We start from the raw sequence: 20133 nt of genomic DNA, 5'->3' as shown, positions 1-20133 counted from the left end.
TGCCTAGCAGAAGCTACCAAACTGAAGGGAATAGGGAAAATGGTGTTGTACTCTCAATCCAGTCATGATGATTTTTCAGTATTATTCGCAGATGCACTATGAGGGAGGGGAATGTTAGGACAATTCCAAGGGGCCATAACAATTTTGGAACATAATGTGATTGGTCTGGGTCGTGGGCCCAATATAACATGTTTCATGGGGCCCAAAATCTCTAGAGACGACCCTGATCATATGCCTAGATTAAAGTGTAATTTCTGTTGAGTTCTCTAATCGGACCGCTTGGATACTCCAGTACACTAGATGGGGCTAAAGGACATTCAAATTTATGACAAACCGTTTGTGGGAATCCCACGAAGAAGAATCTCGGTGCTCTGAGATGGCGTAGCTCGTCGCTTTGAAGATGACGTGATGAAGGTGAAGTAGGTGGTTGTACTTGTCAGCTGTTGTTAGGAGAAAGTAATCGTGTACAAGTAATTGTTAGGAGAAAGTAATCGTGTATCGTTTTGTAATTTATTTCATTATCAGTACTTACTTTGGAACCTGTACCTCATTTTAAAGGTGCCTTATTTATTCAAACCGTTTCTCGCTGACAGGTTGCGCTTTCGTACTTTACTGCACCGCCAAGCACGCTGCTTGATTCCTCTTACCGCGGCAAAGTCGCTAATCACGTTAAGTGCCTTAATGCCGAATTGCGTTAATCGGGCTTCGCGTTTTTAGTGCAGATCGGGAGACAAGATGCAGAACGTATGATCGGAACCTCATCCCTTCAGGTAAGTTTCTGTAATGTGTCATCTTCCCATCTTTGTACATAGCAGCGAGCCATTGCTGCTAATTGCCGCAGCAGTTTACTAAGTATTAGGTTGATGTCAGCATGCGTAGTTGCGCACTTTGAATGTGCATTATGATTTACGCTTGGATTACAGTTAACAAGCACCTTATCAATTTACGACTAGGTAATTTAACTGGGGGTTGATGTTTCTCGTCGTTGTATTTGTATGTGACGAATACAACTTGCGGCGTTGTTAGGTGTGGCTGCTGCATGTTTAGAACATGGACCCGTGTATAGTCTAAATAGTAAGGAAACGGATAGGTGCACCGTTGTTGAATATATCCAGTGGGTAATGGATAAGGCCGTTCCTGCTGTATAAATACCACAGGGCTATTCTGCCTGGTCGGGCCGTGCCGTGTCGCCTTTGGCCGGTCGGTTTGGTCCCGGCTTGTACCTAAGGGCCGCACAGGGCAGCTAAATCCGAGCCTGTTTTCTTTCATCAGCCGCTTACAAACAAACCCAAACATTTAACGTTTTCAGTTTCACCGACTGTCGGTATATTCAGCAGCAATCGTTCGCTTATACTAGCTGTTGGTGACCTTGCAGGCATAATGCCCAGCCTTTAACTCCAGGCCTTGTCTGTCAGCCGGTTAAAAATGCGCGATCAGTCAATGTCGTTTAAACGCACGTTACTATAGAGATGCGAGGCTCATGCGACTGTCTGCGCTAATGATTTTTTTATCATTAAATTAAATTGAATAAAACAGCAGAGAAGACAGTGTCGCAACACCCTAATCCGGGGTTATGTACGTATTTCTTATTTCTCGCGGAGACTGCACAACTCGTCCAAAAATAACGATGATCATGGGAAGTGAATTACTCGAATGGCTGTATTCAGTCAGGTGTGTGAGTGAAGTCAGGGCAACGGGCGCTGTGGTGCATGGGACGAATGTTCAGTAAAATATACTGTCGGATAAATTGGTAAAGAACTTAGATAAAAGCATCAAGTAAGCAATACAAATATTTAAAGGTTTAAAACAAAGAATATTATCGGTAAATTGCTGTTGTTAATAATAATATTGATATGAATGATAATATATATAATGATAATAATAATTGTGAGATTAGGAAGCATGTGCAAAACCATACTTCGTGTTTCATGAAGGTGAGTTATGGCAGGCCTTTCAGACAAGGACCAATAAAGAGCAGTATTTAGTTTTACTGTTATACAACGCTGAAGGGGTGTGTGTTCATGTGCTGCAACAGGAGCCCGTCCTGTGTGCCTTCCCCACATTAATATCCCGCACAGGCTGGTGGGGGTGTGTGGGGGGGGTGGTTTCTCTGCGTGCAGGAGGGCAGGACTCTGGAGCAGTGCAAGCTAATGGCAGAGTCATAGAGGCCCCTGCGAATCTGCTTTTGGTGTCTCATCCTCCACCGGTGTGTCTGTGCTGCTGGATAAAAAGGAGGCGATGTTCCTGAGTTTGGGGACGATCACTTGGTATGTGCAGTGACTCCTGGTTCGGACATATTTTGGCCAGAAGAAGCAGAAGAATAGAAGCTGCTTTTTTTTTTTTTTTTTTTTGAGAGGTTGCAGAACGACCAAGGTGAGGTTAAACGAAGGCCACGCATTAGTTTGCTCTGAAGTGGAACCGGCACGCAGATTGCTGAGAGAGAAGGTTACTGTCAGTGTCTATCAAGCAATGTGGCATCTGGACCATAGCCCATTGTCTAGTGCATGCCTGCTTTACTGACTTGACAGGCTTCGCTCTCTTATCAAGCGTACTGTCTGTGAGGAATCACGGTGGCTACATGCTAAGGTAGCGCACGTTTGTGGGTCGCGTCAGCTGCTCGTGTGGGTGATTGTCTCCATTCTGCCTTGAATCCAGCTGGAGAAACCTCTGTTTTTCTTCTCTTAGTGCCTCTTGTCGGGGGCCAGCCTGACGGCCATTTTTAGGGGTTACTGCTGGGGGTTTAATATGTCCACTGGGGGTGGGCGCTGGGTATCGGTGACGGACCCCCTCCCTACCGAATCCCGAGTTTGGTGAAGGACACAGCAGTCATGCGAAGACCACTCTTGGGTCTTTTAGACAAGAGTGACTGACTCCGATGCGTTGATTTCAGATCAGTGTCTTTTTTTTTGCCTGGACTTCAGGCACGCAAATTGGCTGAGTGTGATTCTCTTTAGGGACTGTGAACTTCCTGTATTTTTTTTTATTTTTTTCTCCAAATTGGGGTTAAAACACTTCAAAGTGGTCATATTGAGTTTAAAGGTGGGGGCAGGGAGGAAAAACTATCCGTTTATAGGTTTATGTGCCATCTGACTCGTTGTGTAATGTGTCTGTTTGAGCAACCGAAGGAAAAAGAAGTGAACATGTGAACAGTGTGTTCAGCCCGCTCAGACGGGCGTCTCTCTGCCGGGCAGGTTGCCTTTGTCAGGATTAGACTTTGGAATGCTGTAGGTACTTTTGTTTGCAAAACACACAAGTCTTTCCAGTATGATGATTGATGGCGACATCAACCAGTGGATATTAGCTGAGGATTTTTTTTGTTCTGCTTTGTTTCCAGCAGTCCTGCTATTCAAGCACAGCCTACACTTGTCACTGTGGTTCCATTCCCAAGCAGCTCATTAACGTACACAGATATAGGTTAATTTTTGAGCATGTTGACGAGCAGTAACTCACCTAATTTGGCACCTCCAGGCTTCAAATTCCACCTCTGCTCTTTGTCTGAGTTCCTCCAGATTCCTTCTGCAGCTCATAGAAGTGCGACTAAATTGCTAATAGCTTGTCAGTGTGTGTGCCCGGCAATGGACTGGCATCCTACCCAGGGTGTCTCCTGCCCGGCAATGGACTGGCATCCTACCCAGGGTGTCTCCTGCCCGGCGATGGACTGGCGTCCCACCCAGGGTGCCTCCTGCCCCATGCCCGGCGATGGACTGGCATCCCACCCAGGGTGCCTCCTGCCCTGTGCCCGGCGATGGACTGGCATCCTACCCAGGGTGTCTCCTGCCCCGTGCCCGGCAATGGACTGGCATCCCACCCAGGGTGTCTCCTAGTTTCCCAGCTCTCCACCAGCCTGTATTGAAAAGCAGATGGATGGGTGGATGATTTCGGCCATGTTTATAAACATCAACTTACATTGACTTCACAAAAGTCCTTCCTTTTGATTTTATGTTTTTGAGTTGTTTTTTCCAGTTTAATGTTGAGCTGGACTAAGATATTTTTTCTGTTCAGGTTATTTTTGGCTCGGAAGGTAGCCAGGGTGAGTGCAGGCCAGCCCAGTGACCAATAGGCAGTGGCTCTGCCCTGCTTGTGCTGATAAAGCCTTTATAACACGTGCGTCTCTGGCACGTGTCTCAGGACCCTCACCACGTGCATGTGACTTAGACCTAGACGACTGTGACACAGTTGGAGGTGAGAGGTGGCTCCGGCAATCCTGGGGTCGCTCTCACCTTCCAAAAATGTCCGGTGAGCTCCAGACTTGAAACTTCATAGGGGACGGCGTGTCATGTGAAATCGGGTCAAGGCACTTTAATGTCATTTTGCACGTGTGAAACGGAACCGTGTTTCTCTGGAGCAGCACAGAGCCAGAACAAGTAACAGCTGATAGACAAACACAGAACGATAAATCCTGGCTGGAGAATAACAAAGAATAAAATTAATAAGATTATTAAAAATGAATTTAGAACAGAGAACGCTACACAATTCATACATTCATACAAAAATACAGAACAAAGAATAGAAATAAATAGGCTGTGCTAATAGCTAATAGTAGTGTGAATGAGCATTTCTCAGTGTTTATGGGCTGGGGGGCTGGGGGGGGGGAGCTGAGAAGTCTGACAACCTGGAGGAAATAATCTTTCAGAGTTTGGTGGTGGTGGGTGGAATCCTCCGGAACCTTCTTTCAGATGTAAGGGAGTGAACAGGCTGTTTGATGGGTGTGGGGGGGTCACGTATGATGGAGTGGGCTCTACTGTGCAGTGTGTGTGTGTGTGTGTGTGTGTGCGCGTGTGTGTGTGCGCGTGTGTGTGTGCGCGTGTGTGTGTGCGCGTGTGTGTGTGCGCGTGTGTGTGTGCGCGTGTGTGTGTGCGCGCGTGTGTGTGCGCGCGTGTGTGTGCGCGCGCGTGTGTGTGTGTGTGTGTGTGCGCGTGCGTGCGCGTGTGTGTGTGTGTGCGTGTGTGTGTGTGTGTGTGTGTGTGCGTGCGCGCGTGTGTGCGTGCGCGCGTGTGTGCGCGCGCGTGTGTGTGTGCGCGCGTGTGCGTGCGCGTGTGTGCGCGTGTGTGCGCGTGTGTGCGCGTGTGTGCGCGTGTGTGCGCGTGTGCGTGCACATTGACTGAAAATCCCTGAGGCAACCAGCAACATGTTTCTGAGAGCTGTGATTGTATTGTGTCCAATATTCAGTGAATTCTTTGTCTGGTTTTGATTCACATTTTTCCGGTTTATTTGTAGGCTTTGGAAGCTTGGTTTCATTGTTTCGTTTCCCTGTCTGTTTAATGCAGTTGCATGAAATGCCTTTTCTCATATTCCATTTGAGGTTCATTCTGCTTACTGTGCTACAGGAGAAAATTTCAGCCCTGATTTAAGGTTCACTCTTCGCTTGCTCAGCAGGTTTTGGGTTTAACATACAGGGTCTGTAATTCTAATGTCACTGTTAGAGGTTCCAGACTCCCATGAATTTAATAACCCCAGTGATATAGCCAAGCTGTTTTTACACATAATTTACTGTGACTTCATCACTATGAAGCAGTTACACTTCATATCACAGAGCATGTTGTCGCCTCAGGGAGTGTCTGCTGGAGTGTTTCTCAACCCTAATCCCGTTTTGCAGAAATGTGGACTGTCTGGTAGGGAGGTAAGAGGGAGCAAAAACGTGGACTGTCTGTTAGGGAGCAAAAACGTGGACTGTCTGTTAGGGAGCAAAAACGTGGACTGTCTGGTAGGGAGCTAAGAGGGAGCAAAAACGTGGACTGTCTGTTAGGGAGCAAAAACGTGGACTGTCTGGTAGGGAGCTAAGAGGGAGCAAAAGCGTGGACTGTCTGTTAGGGAGCAAAAGCGTGGACTGTCTGTTAGGGAGCAAAAACGTGGACTGTCTGGTAGGGAGCTAAGAGGGAGCAAAAGCGTGGACTGTCTGGTAGGGAGCTAAGAGGGAGCAAAAGCGTGAACTGTCTGGTAGGGAGCTAAGAGGGAGCAAAAGCGTGGACTGTCTGGTAGTGAGCTAAGAGGGAACAAAATCGTGGACTGTCTGGTAGGGAGCTAAGAGGGAACAAAAACGTGGACTGTCTGGTAGGGAGCTAAGAGGGAACAAAAACGTGGACTGTCTGGGGTTCCCCGAGACCCGGGTTGAGAAACGCTGGTGTAGTGCCCTCTTGCCATGCCTGAAGACCTCTCTTCTCCTGCAGTGAGATGTCTTTGGTTTTCTCACGCTCCAACACCACCGCTGTTGGCAAGAAGGACAAGAGACTAATGGCAGAGGTGAACGCTTCCCCCCTGAAGCACTTCGTCACGGCCAAGAAGAAGATCAATGGCATCTTCGAGCAGCTGGGCGCCTACATCAAGGAGAGCTCTACGTTCCTGCAGGGTGAGGCGTCTGGGGCCGCCCACATCTCATAATGGCCTTTTTGCTTGTCTTATCGCGCTGGTTCGTAATGTATCTTTCAGTCTTGGTAGAGCTGCTTCCTGCCAATGCTGCAGCTTTTGTTTATGTATGTGTGACCTGCCCCTGCATTTGTACCTGTGTGTGTGTGTCACGCAGAGACCTACAAAAATGAGGAGCTGGACCCCATCACCACGGAGGAGCAGGTGACGGAGGTGCGGGGATATCTCTCCAAGGTGGCCGGCATCGGAGAGGTTCTGGCCCGGAGGCACATGAAAGTGGCCTTTTTTGGCAGGTATGGGAGTTCTGCCACACGGTAGCGAGAGCAGCCGTGTCACGGGTAATGCTAATGCTGTGCTCTCATAGCTGTTCAGTCTTCCAAGGTCATTAGCCCCGCCTCCAGGTACTTCAGTATGCTATTAGCCAGCATATCTTTCGTTAAGACTGGCAACAAGGACCATATTTTTCTATAAATGTTGGTGTAGTTTTACATATAAAATTTGTCTTTCAGTTGAAGCATCTGCTAAATGAATAAAATGCTCTTTTGAAAAAATAAATACCGTTTTTGAACTAATTACAAGTGACTGTTTAGTTTAAGCCCTTTGCTAAACGTTGTTATATCCTGGGACTCGAACCAGCAACCTCCCGGTTAGCCGTCTTGGTCGCTGACTGTGCGAGCTTCCTGTCCACAGGACGAGCAACGGCAAGAGCTCTGTGATCAACGCCATGCTTTGGGACAAGGTGCTGCCGTCGGGAATCGGCCACACCACCAACTGCTTCCTGCGGGTAGAGGGCACAGACGGCAACGACGCCTTCCTGCTCACCGAGGGCTCGGAGGAGCGCAAGAGCGTCAAGGTGAGCTCCGGCGTCTGGCGGCGGCGGCCATCGTACCACGTGTCCGAGGAAAGCTTTTCATCCTGTTATTGGTTGATAAAGGCTTTGTTTGGGGTGGGTGGGAGGGGGGTTGTGAAATTCTACCTATAGAGCTACTAGTTTGGCCCTCACCTCAAACCTGCTTTATAACCGCTTCTCAGCTCCTGTGGAATGGACTCATGGAGGATGTGGGGTGCGTGCTGTACATGGACACACGATGGGGGGGGGCAGCTGTTTTATATCAGACTCCTGGCCTTCTGTCTGTATCTCTGTGAGCTGGTTGGAGGGGGGCTATAATGGCAGCATTTACTTAGAACCTTTATCTCCCTGCCTGGTGGGGGTGGGATGGGGCGAAGGGCTCACATCTGTCTGCCCCCCCCCCCTCCCCCCTGCATTGTTTGACACAGACTTCCTGAATTCCTTCCCTTTTATGTTTTAGCTGCATTTCCCCTGCAGCTTTCGCTGGTTAGCAGCTCTCGTCTTGGCAGTTTGGCCGTGAGGTCGTTGGGATAGATCCCCCCCCCCCTCAGTCCCGAAAGGTTCGGCCTGGTCTCCTCGGTGACGCTCTGGTTGCTGAGGGAGCCATTCTCCAGATGCACAGATTCCGTGCCGCACGTGTCTAAACGGTCATGGTGTATTGGAGCGTCCAAAAATAGCACAGGATGTTTCAGACACCTCTGGCACTCATGCCTCTGCTCACGTAGTCAGAACTAAGGCCTGTAGCACTGAGGGCTCTACCGCTGCGGCCCTGGGTCTGAAAGGACAGTCTGTTGGACTGCTATATTGCCAGGGCCTTGTGTCTGATAGGGGCATCTATTGAACTGCTATATCATCGGGGGCCTGTGTCTGATAGGGCCTGTCTGTTGGACTGCTGTACATCCAGGGCCTCTGTGTCTGATTGGGCCCGTCTGTTGGACTGCTGTACATCCAGGGCCTCTGTGTCTGATAGGGCCTGTCTGTTGGACTGCTGTACATCGAGGGCCTCTGTGTCTGATTGGGTCCGTCTGTTGGACTGCTGTACATCCAGGGCCTCTGTGTCTGATTGGGGCCGTCTGTTGGACTGCTGTACATCCAGGGCCTCTGTGTCTGATTGGGTCTGTCTGTTGGACTGCTGTACATCCAGGGCCTCTGTCTGATTGCGACCGTCTGTTGGACTGCTGTACATCCAGGGCCTCTGTGTCTGATTGGGTCCGTCTGTTGGACTGCTGTACATCCAGGGCCTCTGTGTCTGATTGGGCCTGTCTGTTGGACTGCTGTACTTCCAGGGCCTCTGTGTCTGATTGGGCCTGTCTGTTGGATGCCTTTCTCTTGCGGTTCCACACCAGGAAGTCCTCCAGCATATCTGTTAGTCTGATATATCCTCACGTTTGCTCCCACAGGTGACATTTAAGAATAATTCACTCCACATAAACTGATTTATAGATCTTTACTCTTCCCATTAATTACAAATGAGTTTGTGTGAGAGGGGGGTGATTCTGTGGCCCTCTGGCAGCCTGAATCTCTGTCACCTGTTATGTGTTCATGTCCCCCCCTGCCTCTGAGCTGACCCCCCTCCCGCTGTGTGTGTCTGGCAGACGGTGAATCACCTGGCCCACGCCCTGCACCAGGATGAGCACCTGGATGCCGGCAGCATGGTCTCTGTCATGTGGCCTAAAGCCAAGTGCGCACTGCTGAGAGACGACCTTGTGCTAATGGACAGGTCAGCCCCCCCCCCAGCTCCGTCATTTCATTTTCATGTTTTTTTTTCCAAAGCTACATACACATGACAGCTGTGATTCAGAAACTGGGCTCACCTTTTTCCGCTGCTCAGTTCTTTTTTTTTTTTTTTATTTCTGCTTCCTCGTGGGATTTGTTCCTATATCCATATGGCAGATGTCCCTAATCCACTGCCCTTGATATGTAGAACTAACATGCTATGGCTTAAAGTTATGTATGTTCTTGACTTTGTGATAGTTAACGGTGTGGTTGACACGACCTCGTTCCTGTCGTTCTCCAGTCCCGGCATCGACGTCACCACCGAGCTGGACAGCTGGATCGACAAGTTCTGCTTGGATGCCGACGTGTTCGTCCTGGTGGCCAACTCTGAGTCCACGCTGATGCAGACGGTGAGCCCACCCCCAACCCCCCACCCCCTCCAGCATCAGGCCCCCAGCTCTGTCTGACATGCACGCACTCGTTGTCTTATAGGAGAAGTCGTTTTTCCACAAAGTGAATGAACGCCTCTCCCGGCCCAACATCTTCGTCCTGAACAACCGCTGGGACGCGTCAGCCTCCGAGCAGGAGTACATGGAGGAGGTACGCTGGCTCCCTGTCGCTACCACCCACCTACGTTGGGTCTTGTCTGTCCTTCACATCCTAGCTAGTGTCGTTTCACTTGAAGCTATTTAGCAGGGCCTGCTTATGCACCCAGTATCTAATGCTGAACAAAGGGCATGTCTAAAATGGCATACCTTCTCAGTATGTACTGAATTTGATTAGAAGCCTACTACTGGTTTGTCAGTATGTAGTATGTACTGTATGTATGCATGAGAGCAGTATGCATGCATTCAGACACACTGCGGTCACCATCTTAAATATTACCTGGTTCTTGGATATTACCTGGATACCGTCGACCTGGATGTTTACCAAGGTCACAAAAGTTAAAAACTGTTAAACTATCAGTGGAAAAAATACATTTTTGAGTCGACTTGTGTAACTGGCCTTTGTTTTAGTACTTAAATTAGTACAGAGGGCACTTGCTCTATCATCTTGATAATAATTTCTGACTGCAACATCACTGGTTGCGGCTCTAGGGGCCTTACGGGATAGAATAGCATCCATTGGTTACACGCTTCATAATCCCACCCACTGTCCACAATTGGCTGACATAATCCCACCCACTGTCCTCGATTGGCTGATATTATGTGACGCCGTGAGGTTGGCCAGCAGGACTAATTATGCAGTTATTGACATGCTTTGCACCACATTATGCGTGTCTTTAAATAGTGTAAATTAATGCGTATCTGTGTTAATTGTAAATATCGTAATTGTATATTGCGTGTGTGGTTGGTGCGTGTAAATTTCGCCTTCCCCGTCTGTGGTGTTGCTAGTAGGCTGTTAATGGAGTGACCTTTCAATTTAAAGGCTGTTAACTTGCTTATTGAAATTATTCAGCCACTTGCCGCAATGTTTTTCTTGTATTTTATGTGGGTTTGCTGCGTCGAAAACATTCTTTTGTTTTTTTATGCAGTGTTTGCTGTTTAAACACTTTCCTGTGGTTGCTTTTTATCTGGTTCTTGTATGTTCCTTTGAAATGTTATTATTTTTCTTTATAAAGGTAAGATTTGGTATTCCGAAATCCTTTTTCCAAAAACAGCTGCTGTAAAAGGGGTGGGGGGTTGTTTTATAATTGGAGTCATCTTACGTTCAGGCCAATACAGTATATTTCTCCTGCTACAAATAAGTCTGTGATTTGGGACGCGCCCATTGAGACAGACTGCCAGCCCTGGCTCTAAAGTGCCGACGTTCATATGATCTAATCCGCCCTCTGCGAGACAGAGCACTTCTGTGTTTCTCCCACGCTCCCTGACTGCAGTTTGCTGACCGGGGGGGGTGGTGTCTGTGGGGTGGGGGGGCTGCAGGGACTTAAGCTCTCAGTCACAGGCCCAGAAACAGAGTGATTTGCTTAAAGGAGCCGGCCGCTTCAGTGCCTCGCTGGAATGGCGGGACTCTGGACGTCGCAGTCCGAGTGTTCAGTCAGTCTGGTGTCGACGCGCGTCTGTGTGTGCTGGTGCGCGCCTGAGGTGTGTTCAGACACTTGACTGCGTTTCAGAGAGATGCGTGTCGGACATACAAAGAGATCTGGTGGGTGGAGTTTGCTGACGGTCCCCTGGTACAGGAGCCTGCGACCCGCGTGGCTCGGTTTCGGCGTCCCTGCAGACCGCGGCCGCCTCGCATGTCCCCGCGAGCTGCATCTTCTCATTTTAAAAGTTAGTGGCACGGCTCCCCCTGCAGGTCAGGCGGCAGCACATGGACCGCTGCACCAGCTTCCTGGTAGACGAGCTGGGAGTGGTGGACCGCGGCCAGGCCAGCGACCGCATCTTCTTCGTGTCGGCGAAGGAGGTGCTGCAGGCGCGGATCCAGAAGGCCCAGGGCATGCCGGAAGCAGGTACCCCGCCGCCAAAGTTTGAGTAACCGTTTGAGTAATTTGGCGCTACGCTAATCGAGGTGTCCCTTAGTGCTGGAGCTTTAATATTGAGTTTTGTGTACATGTGTGTCCTGCGATGGACTGCCATCCGATCCAGGGTGTCCCCCCTGACCCCCCCCCCCCCCCCCCATTCCCTGGGATTAGCTCCAGGCTGACATAGTAACCCAGTGCTGCATTAGCGGTTATGGAAACTGCATGACTGGCTGTATCTCTGGTTAAGGAACTAAGTTGAATGCCCCAGTTGCTGGCATGCATATTTTGTAGGGTGTGGACACATAACGACTGAGTTTCCAGTAAATGTGTTTGTGTGCAGGAGGGGCTCTCGCTGAAGGCTTTCAGGCACGGATGTTCGAGTTCCAGAATTTCGAGAGGCGGTTTGAGGTCAGTAGGCTGAGACCCGGCCGTGAGGGGTGGAGTAGGGGGGGTTCGAAGGCCGGGAGACCCTCAGCTGACGTGACGTCCTGTGTTGGGCTGTCTATGGCAGGAGTGCATCTCGCAGTCGGCAGTGAAGACCAAATTCGAGCAGCACACGGTGCGGGCCAAGCAGATCTCCGAGACTCTGCGCCTCATCATGGACTCGGTGCACGTGGCAGCACAGGAGCAGAGGTGGGTGGCTGGATGGACGACGTCTGCTGGCTAAATACTGTGCACTTACATATTTGTCTTGGCACAATGCTTACAATCTACACAAGAGTTCAGAAGACAACAGTGAAACATAAAACATCTCATTCATCAGTTGACATACAATGAGGTTAAATAAGCTACACATGCGGTTGCCATAGGGCCTGTTCAGCAGGTAACGGGGAAACCCCAGGAGTAATTAGGGAGTACTTTAAGATTGACAGCTATGTAAACGTCTGGAGTACTTTATGTTATAAAGTACTGGCCTGTTTTTATAACCTTAATCTAAAATTGCCACTTAGCCTAGGAATGGGATTGTTTTGTACTACAATAAACAAAGATGAAAAGTGTGTGTTTGTGTGTGTGTGTGTGTGTGTGTGTGTGTGTGTGTGTGTGTGTGTGTGTGTAGGATTCACTGCCTGGAGACCAAAGAGGAGCGCCAGGACCGGGTGGAGTTCATCGAGAAGCAGCTAGACCTTCTCACACTGGACTGCAAGAACAAGATCAGGTGCATCACAGAGGAGGTGGAGAAGCAGGTGAGGCGACTCTGTCGTCCAAAGCGGCTGGAGCGTGCGAGTGACATGGCCACACGGGGGCGCTGCTGCAAAGAGCGCGCTCAAGAGTGCCTGTGTGAGGATGCTAAGTGTTGATGGATGGATCCTGCCTCCTTGCTCTAAAACCAAGCCCCTTTTGACCTCCCTCTCTTTCCGACATTCCAAAGGTGTCTAACGCCATGGCAGAAGAGATCAGGCGTCTCTTTGTGCTGGTGGATGAGTTCCACATGGACTTCCACCCCTCCCAGGTGGTGCTGAAGGTGTATAAGAATGTAAGTACCTCACCTTCCAGTGCCATCCAATGTGGGCAGCTTTAGATGCCATTTTTGCGGAAGGGAACTGAGGGGCTTTCAGATTCCATGTGTTTTGACTGGCTGGTGTTGGCCTCCAGCTGTGGAATTCCTGCCTGATGTCCTTTTTAAACACAAGCAGAGTGCATTTCAGTCTGTGTGCGTAGCAGGTATGTGCAGGTATGCTTGCAGTTTTCCAGAAGCTTCTCCCTTCCTGCAGGAGCTTCACAGGCACATTGAGGAGGGCCTGGGCCGGAATATGTCGGAGAGGTGCTCTTCTGCCATCAGCTCCGCCTTGCAGACGACACAGAGCGAGATGATAGGTCGGTCTGCCTGCAGGGGGCGGGGTGCTAATATGCTGCTTTCTGATTGGTTCTGTCGGGGTCGGTGTGTAGTCTTGTGGAGTTTATATGGTATCTGTAATGAGCGGAGTCAACTAGCTGCTTGGTTTAGGAGTAGGGTGGATATGAAGCGGACTGCCATTAGCACGTAATATTGGCCCGAGGTGTTTTAAGCAATGGCCTTGATGTACAGACGACACCGGTGCTGCCGATCTGACCGCGCCTCTCGCTCCCCAGAGGGTCTGAAGCCTCTGCTGCCCCTGGTGGCCAGGGAGCAGGTGGACAAGCTGGTGCCCCGACAGTGCTTCAGCCTGAGCTACGACCTCAACTGCGACAAGCTGTGCAGCGACTTCCAGGAGGACATCGGCTTCCACTTCTCCCTGGGCTGGACCATGCTTGTCAACCGCTTTCTGGGGCCCAAGAACACGCGCCGTGCCCTCATGGGGTATAACGACCAGGTACGAGTTCTACCCCCTAGAGCAGAGGTAGGCAGCCCTGACCCGGAGTGCCGGTGTCCAGCTGGTTTTCCATCCCACCTGGTCTCTGATGAACCACACCAGGCAGATAGTAACTCATCCCATAGGATAGAAAATCATTCCATCAACTAATAATCCTACCCCCCCCCCCCCCCCCCCCCACAGGTACCTCGCCCCCTGGCAATCACCCCTGTTAGCACTAGCATGCCCCCCTACCCCCAAGGCTCCATGACCCAGGAGGAGCTCATGGTCTCCATGGTGACAGGCTTGGCATCCCTCACCTCCAGGACGTCCATGGGCATCATCGTCGTTGGGGGCGTGGTAAGACAAGCGTCCTGCCCCACCATGTCCGTAACGCAGTGACGTCCACTGGGGGTGGGACCCGGCTCCCCTGACACACCTGTCCCCCCCTCCCTGCCGCAGATCTGGAAGGCAGTGGGCTGGCGGCTGATCGCCCTCTCTGTCGGCCTGTATGGTCTGCTTTACGTCTACGAGCGCCTCACCTGGACCACCAAGGCGAAGGAGCGCGCCTTCAAGCGCCAGTTCGTGGACTACGCCAGCGAGAAGCTCCAGCTGATAGTCAGCTACACTGGCTCCAATTGCAGCCACCAGGTCCAGCAGTGAGTATATCTCCGCACTGCACTGCACTGCACTGCCTGCGTTAGCTGCCAGGCTTTGGCAAACTGAAGTTCTTTAAGTTCTGTTGCATGATTGCTCAGATGCACTGGGAGATGCGGTCAGAAAACCTTCAACATTTCTGTATTACTATGAATTCCTGCTAGAAGGAATCCTCAGTACTTTTTCCCCAGAGTGTTGATATTTATTATTTAATTTAATTTCTTTGTCATTTGACCTCATTGTACTGTGTACACACAGTACTCTTCCAATAAAATGTTAAAAAATACCATATTCGTCTAAAATGATCATTCGGTTTCAGTAATACTTTAGAAATCTGCAGTAATAAAATAGTTCCCAGAAATAAATGGACAATGATTTATTAATAATGGGGGGAAAAGGAATTTAAAAGTACTTGGGCTGCTTCTGATGGCTAAATGAAGCTTAATTAACCACTTCCTGTATCTTTTTACCCCACTAGATGGTGCTCTTTCAAAGCTTTGGCGCAAACTTTAGTACTTTTATTTTTTTTTCCCAGGTGGGGTCAAAAAATACAGGAAGTGGTTCATGAAGCTTCATTTAACCATCAGTACTAGAAGCCTGTGACTTGCATCTGATGGCATTTCTCTGTCTGTCTCTGTCTGTCTGTCTCCTGTCTGTCTGTCTGTCTCTGTGTTCTGCAGGGAGCTGGCGGGCACCTTCGCTCAGCTCTGCCAGCAGGTTGACGTGACCCGGCAGAACCTGGAAGATGAGATAAAGGACTTGAACAGGAAGATTGAGCTGCTGGATGCCCTGCAGAGCAAGGCCAAGCTGCTGCGGTAAGGGCTGCTAATGGAAGCCTGCCTCCCCAACGCCCCCCCCCCCCCGTTAAACCTCTCAAGGTCCCCCCCTACCCTAAGCCTTGTACAAAATGTGAGCTTTAGTATTAGCTGTGGCCCAACCCAGCCCTCGGGGGCCCACAGACTGTCCAGCAGGGAGCTGGGAGGGACTGTCCACATTTTTGCTCCCTGCCAGCTACCTAGGAGGCAGCAGAAACGTGAACTGTATGTGGGTCCCTGAAGACCAGGTTGGGAAGCAGAGCTGTGGTCATTTATTATGGAAGGAACTCCAAATGTCCTGTATATGATTGACCATATTTTAAAAATGCATTTGGATTTGTAACATGGGTGTATTGTACGGTGAGTTTATAGTAGTGTTAGGTTTGTGGTGACTATACCCTTTTATTAGGGGTGCAGGTACTGTTAGTGGCATAGTAAGTGGTCCCTGTAATTCTTGCATATATGTAGCAAAGAGGCTATGGATAATGTAGCTGACCTATGGGGCAGTGACTGACTGCTTTGAAATGAGACCTAAGGTGTCGTTTGACTCTGGCCACAGCTCCATCCTTCCCAAGTAGGCGAAATGTGACTAGTGTGATACTGCTACTTCAGCGCCCTCTAGTGGATAGGTGTCGCGTGCAGGCACTGTTGCGCGCTAATCTTTCTCACCGTCTGCGTGCAATTTACAGTGCTGGTAGCTGCGTTACCCTACGCTGTAGCCTAACGTTCACGTTCCCATATTAATGACCTTTTCTTACTGTCCCTCTTCAGGAACAAAGCAGGCTGGCTGGACAGCGAGCTGAACATGTTTACCCAGCAGTACTTGCGGCAGGGGCGATAAGAGGACTAGTCAGCGGTCTCGGACCAGTTCGCATACTGCAAAGAAGGCTCTAGAAAGCACTTTTTATTGTTAATTTCCACCACACCCCCACTTCTGTAAATGTATAAATATTTGTTTTTGTCATCATTTGAAGGATAATACATTTTATCCATGCCTTTTAGAGGAAAATATTAATATACCAAATACAATTCAGTGTGGTATTAATTTCTCAAGAAAATGCTTTTTCTCTGCCAGTTTCGTTACGTATAAAGATGCCTTTTAAGCTGTAATAGGCTGATGGAAGAATCAGCATAGATGTAAATACATTTTTTGTTGTAAAACTTTAAACATGATTTGAAATTTACAGCTGTAGTTGTAAAGTTTATAATTTATAATTACTTTTTTCATGTCACTTGAAAATATTAAGTCTTGCTATTAGACTGCACTGATATTAAATATACCTGCATGCAGAATTGCGTTTTTTTTCCCTTTTTTTTTTTTTTTTTTTTTTTTTTTAAAGATGTATCCTTACCCTGTATTGTGGAGATGATCGCTTGATTGAGCATTTTAAGGAACATTTGGCGTCGATTTGTTTGAGATCAGTGCACGTCTTAAGATGGTAGTGAAGTCGGAGACAACACGCATTGGAAACGTCAATGCGCGATTTGTACAAGCGGCGTCCGCCCTCGTGTCACGTCCATTGACATTAGTACAGCGTGTTTGCATTGGTCACGTGTTACAGCGGTAGCGCTTCGGTCATGTACGTAGCAAGGTAGCCTGGGTAGCTTGTTCATTGTCGGATTGTCAGCCTTATCGGGCAGTCGCTTTTTTTAAAAGACGGAAAGACATTAAGATGGTATTTAGAAGTAAAAGTTATGCATATGGAAAAAACATTTTCCATGGGAAAGGGCACCGTATTAATGAGCTTAGTCCAGCTAAATCTCTTTAAACCCCATGTTAAATTCCAAGTAAATCGGTCATAATATAAATGAATGGATGTTACACGATCACCACTGATGTGTAAAGGGCTGCAAAACGGGTTATCACGATTAATTTTTTTAACTATATATATTCGGTGAGCTATTGACAAATTACTGGTCTCTGTTTTAGGGAAATCCGAATAAAATTTGACTCAACGCTTTTTCCCCAAGACTTGCTAAATAGGTAGGCCTATAAAAATGGCCCGTTTCTGTAGCGTTCGTTTATAGTAAATCAACCTCAGCTCAAATATATTTAAGGCAGGTCTGTGGCACAAAGCTTCAAGCTGTTAAAGTGCAGTGGTGGCTGTTTTTTTCCCCTCTTAATGCATCGGTGGTCTGCACGAAGTGATTAAAATTCTCCCGAAACGTCTTCAAGATGAAAACGTGCATTAAGTGTTGATTGATGTAGGCTATTTTTGCTTTTGGTAACTTTTCGCCAATCAATACCGAGTCTGTTCTGACCGAGTCACTGTCCATGTATGATTGTAACATGTATTCAGTAACCATTATAACCATTCAGTAACCCATTATAACCCATTGCCTTGTCATCCCAAACGTAAGGAAAACAATAAAGATTTAGAAACGGCAACTGGAAACTTGTGGTTCTTGATTTATTGTAAATACCCCAACCAGGTACTATTTACAGGTAGTCTTGTCTAAAAGCAACGCACTGAATGTAATTACTTCCTCCCAAAGTCCAAGACCCACATAGCCTAGTGGTTCTGAGTAAGCTGGTCCCGGCCCCGTGTTTCCCGCCGTCTCCTGGCGGCCGGAGGAGGTTCTCTCCAGCGGCCTCCTTACCGCAGACAAGCAGCGCTCCCGCAGCAATGACCTGCCTCTCGATCTATAGATCTTTAAATTCTGAATTGATTGTTTGTGGAAAGAGAAAGTTCTCACTGGCCACGTTTCTCGGCTCATAAACGTATTCCGTTAAATAAGATCCCCCCCGGTAAAGTTTGTTAGGAGCAAATAAACACATTGCCGTACTAACCCGACTTAAGCTTACTTTTCAGTACATTGTGTTATGGCCTCATCGCTGCTTTCTGTTGATTAACATTTATTTACCGCTCAAGGGTGGTTAATTAAATACGAAAGTAATGGTATTTAATGTCAAATCTCCCGGCTTTGCCAGCTTGTTTTTAAAAGTCATTTAAAATGAACATTCTCTGCCTTAAATTATTCCGTGGCGCTTGACAGCTGTCAAGTGGTGTAAATTATAATGTAATACTTAATTAAAGAAAACCAATTAAGGGATTTTTTAATTAGGAAGTTAGTGTTGCATGGCAGAGCTGAAAAATGCGGGAGGTGCTAATGGAAACCTAATATTCGTTCAAATTTTTAAATTTAAACACGTGTGTGGGCCCCTGTTGTGAAACAGGCCTACGAGCTTCAGTGATTTAAATGCAAAACGGTTCATTTTTATTGAATTTTTATTTTTGTTGAAGCAGGTATATTTTTTCTTCGCGCTGTGGCACAGTGGCAGTTTGTCCTGGAGCGGATCGCAGGTGCTCCAAGTTGTCCTGCCCATTTTCTCCGTCAGCTTTCATTACCCCTGCATGATCAATCAGGCAGATCGCTTGATGGAGAAACAATGGAGGCCAGATCTTAAGGGAATTGTCTCCGCTGCTGTTGTTTCATTTTTATCACACGCCGATCAGGCAGCACAGCACACCACGGTATATTTCGATTGATTACCAGGCTCAGGCTGCTGTAAAGAAGCAAAACAAATTTCTTTACGTGTCATAACCCTAATTATTGTTCTGCCCATTACCTGGAATGCTACCATTCATAACCATGACGTTAGACCGCTCAAACAGTAATTAAGCTAGTAACAAACTGAGGACCACAGTGCCACTCCTGTGTCCCAGAGCTCATTTGCATGTTAATTATCATTAGCGGCCGGAGAAACTAGTCTTAAACAGCTTTATTAGCAACTTAATCATTTTCTTCTTGTGTCTCGGTATAATGTTAGAGGCCTCGGGAATGTATTAAATCAGATTAAGCGTGGCTTGCCGTGTTGCAGTTGCAGCTGGGAGGTTTAGGGGTCAGTATTACTAAATAATGTGTTTTTTAAAATCCGTTCATTCATTTCCCCCTGATTAGAAGATGAGCAAGTCTTGCCATAAACATACACAGACACTCTCTTTTAAATATACATTACTGACTAGTTTTTAATTCGGCCTTCTGCGCTGTTGTATATTTCATATGAAGCAAATGGTTAACTGTAATGTACGCTTTTTAAAATTTCTGTCTCTGCTTTCCTTCAAAGTATAAAAACACATTGCTTAGGTGACTCTGTGAATCTAAATCATGCTTAATTTGCGAATGTTTTGTGTACTAGTTCCCTACTGCATAAAGATAGACTGTAACCTTCGTTGCGAAGTAATATATTTCCTGGGACAGGTTACGGATCACCGCGAACATGACTGAATAACCGACTATGGACCCTACGTGCACAGACGGATAACATGAATTATTTTTCATATAAAAACAATTGTTTTTTATCACTGGCAAGTCGTGCACTACCGCGCCTGTGCAAGTACGGTATAACTTTTAACTTCTATGTTGCAAAATGTATCGCACTGAAACAGGAACGACTTGTGCAATGATTTGCCAATACTTCCACCAGAAGAGGGCAACAAAACACAACAATTTAGAATTAAAAGTTAAACGTTAAGTTCCATCTTGTGTCTAACAAGGATGGTACTCAACTTGTAACATTTATTCTCCGTTTTCATATTAAATGACTGTACTGTCAAAAGTAATAGAATAATAACGAGCCGCGCTGTAATAATTAATACAAGTTTATAAAAATTTTATCGTTTAATTGCAATTTTAATTCAAATATAAATTATGCAAATTTATTAAAGGATAAATACATTCGTCAAGTTTAATTAATGTGTTCGAATAATAATCGGTCCCTCCATCCCCCCAAAATATTTTTGTTATCGTCACCATTAATGGTACGAACAGAAACAACAATAGCGATGGAGATGCGTATTTTTTGTTTCTGTAGTCGTAATTTTATGATTGTCTGTATGCATGTTCCACAATTCTGAAGTGTAGAATACCAAAACTTACTTCTATACTGCTACTTTAACCATAAAATGTAAGTGGCGCTAAAACATTCCCGAGTAAATGAAACGTTGTACCTGTTTATGAGACAGTCAAGCCAGTATAATTGATTAATTCCCAACC

General features: G+C 47.4%; 1 protein-coding gene across 3 annotated transcripts; it reads left to right on the top strand.

Annotated features, from left to right (window-relative positions):
* Nucleotides 1-341: 341 nt before the first annotated feature.
* Nucleotides 342-17524, top strand: mfn2 (mitofusin 2). 3 transcript variants are annotated; one of them, XM_023841601.2, is made up of 18 exons: nucleotides 342-414; nucleotides 6168-6346; nucleotides 6521-6656; nucleotides 7054-7216; nucleotides 8809-8933; nucleotides 9231-9339; nucleotides 9422-9529; nucleotides 11228-11381; nucleotides 11734-11801; nucleotides 11905-12026; nucleotides 12451-12577; nucleotides 12763-12867; nucleotides 13106-13208; nucleotides 13464-13684; nucleotides 13868-14023; nucleotides 14126-14322; nucleotides 15001-15135; nucleotides 15907-17524. In XM_023841601.2, exons 2-18 carry the CDS (start codon nucleotides 6172-6174, stop codon nucleotides 15974-15976), a joined length of 2274 nt encoding a protein of 757 aa, XP_023697369.1. In that variant the 5' UTR covers nucleotides 342-414; nucleotides 6168-6171; the 3' UTR covers nucleotides 15977-17524. The 3 variants fall into 3 exon arrangements, with proteins under 3 accessions (XP_023697369.1, XP_023697368.1, XP_023697370.1); XM_023841600.2 differs by having other exon boundaries at nucleotides 383-770; XM_023841602.2 differs by lacking the exon at nucleotides 342-414 and adding an exon at nucleotides 1896-2373.
* Nucleotides 17525-20133: the final 2609 nt, after the last annotated feature.

This window comes from Paramormyrops kingsleyae, chromosome 6 (genome assembly GCF_048594095.1).
Source record: "Paramormyrops kingsleyae isolate MSU_618 chromosome 6, PKINGS_0.4, whole genome shotgun sequence".
NCBI lineage: Eukaryota > Metazoa > Chordata > Actinopteri > Osteoglossiformes > Mormyridae > Paramormyrops > Paramormyrops kingsleyae.
The sequence above is the reverse complement of the archived record's forward strand: the minus strand, read 5'-3'. Positions and strand labels throughout refer to the sequence as shown.

What these genes read in the sequence shown, in the direction of transcription:
- mfn2 (XM_023841601.2), top strand. Translation starts at nt 6,172, where the DNA reads ATGTCTTTGGTTTTCTCACGCTCCAACACCACCGCTGTTGGCAAGAAG. An exon ending in GAGCTCTACGTTCCTGCAGG is followed by an intron (nt 6,347 to 6,520) that starts GTGAGGCGTCTG and finishes TGTGTCACGCAG; the next exon opens with AGACCTACAAAAATGAGGAG. An exon ending in GTGGCAGCACAGGAGCAGAG is followed by an intron (nt 12,027 to 12,450) that starts GTGGGTGGCTGG and finishes GTGTGTGTGTAG; the next exon opens with GATTCACTGCCTGGAGACCA.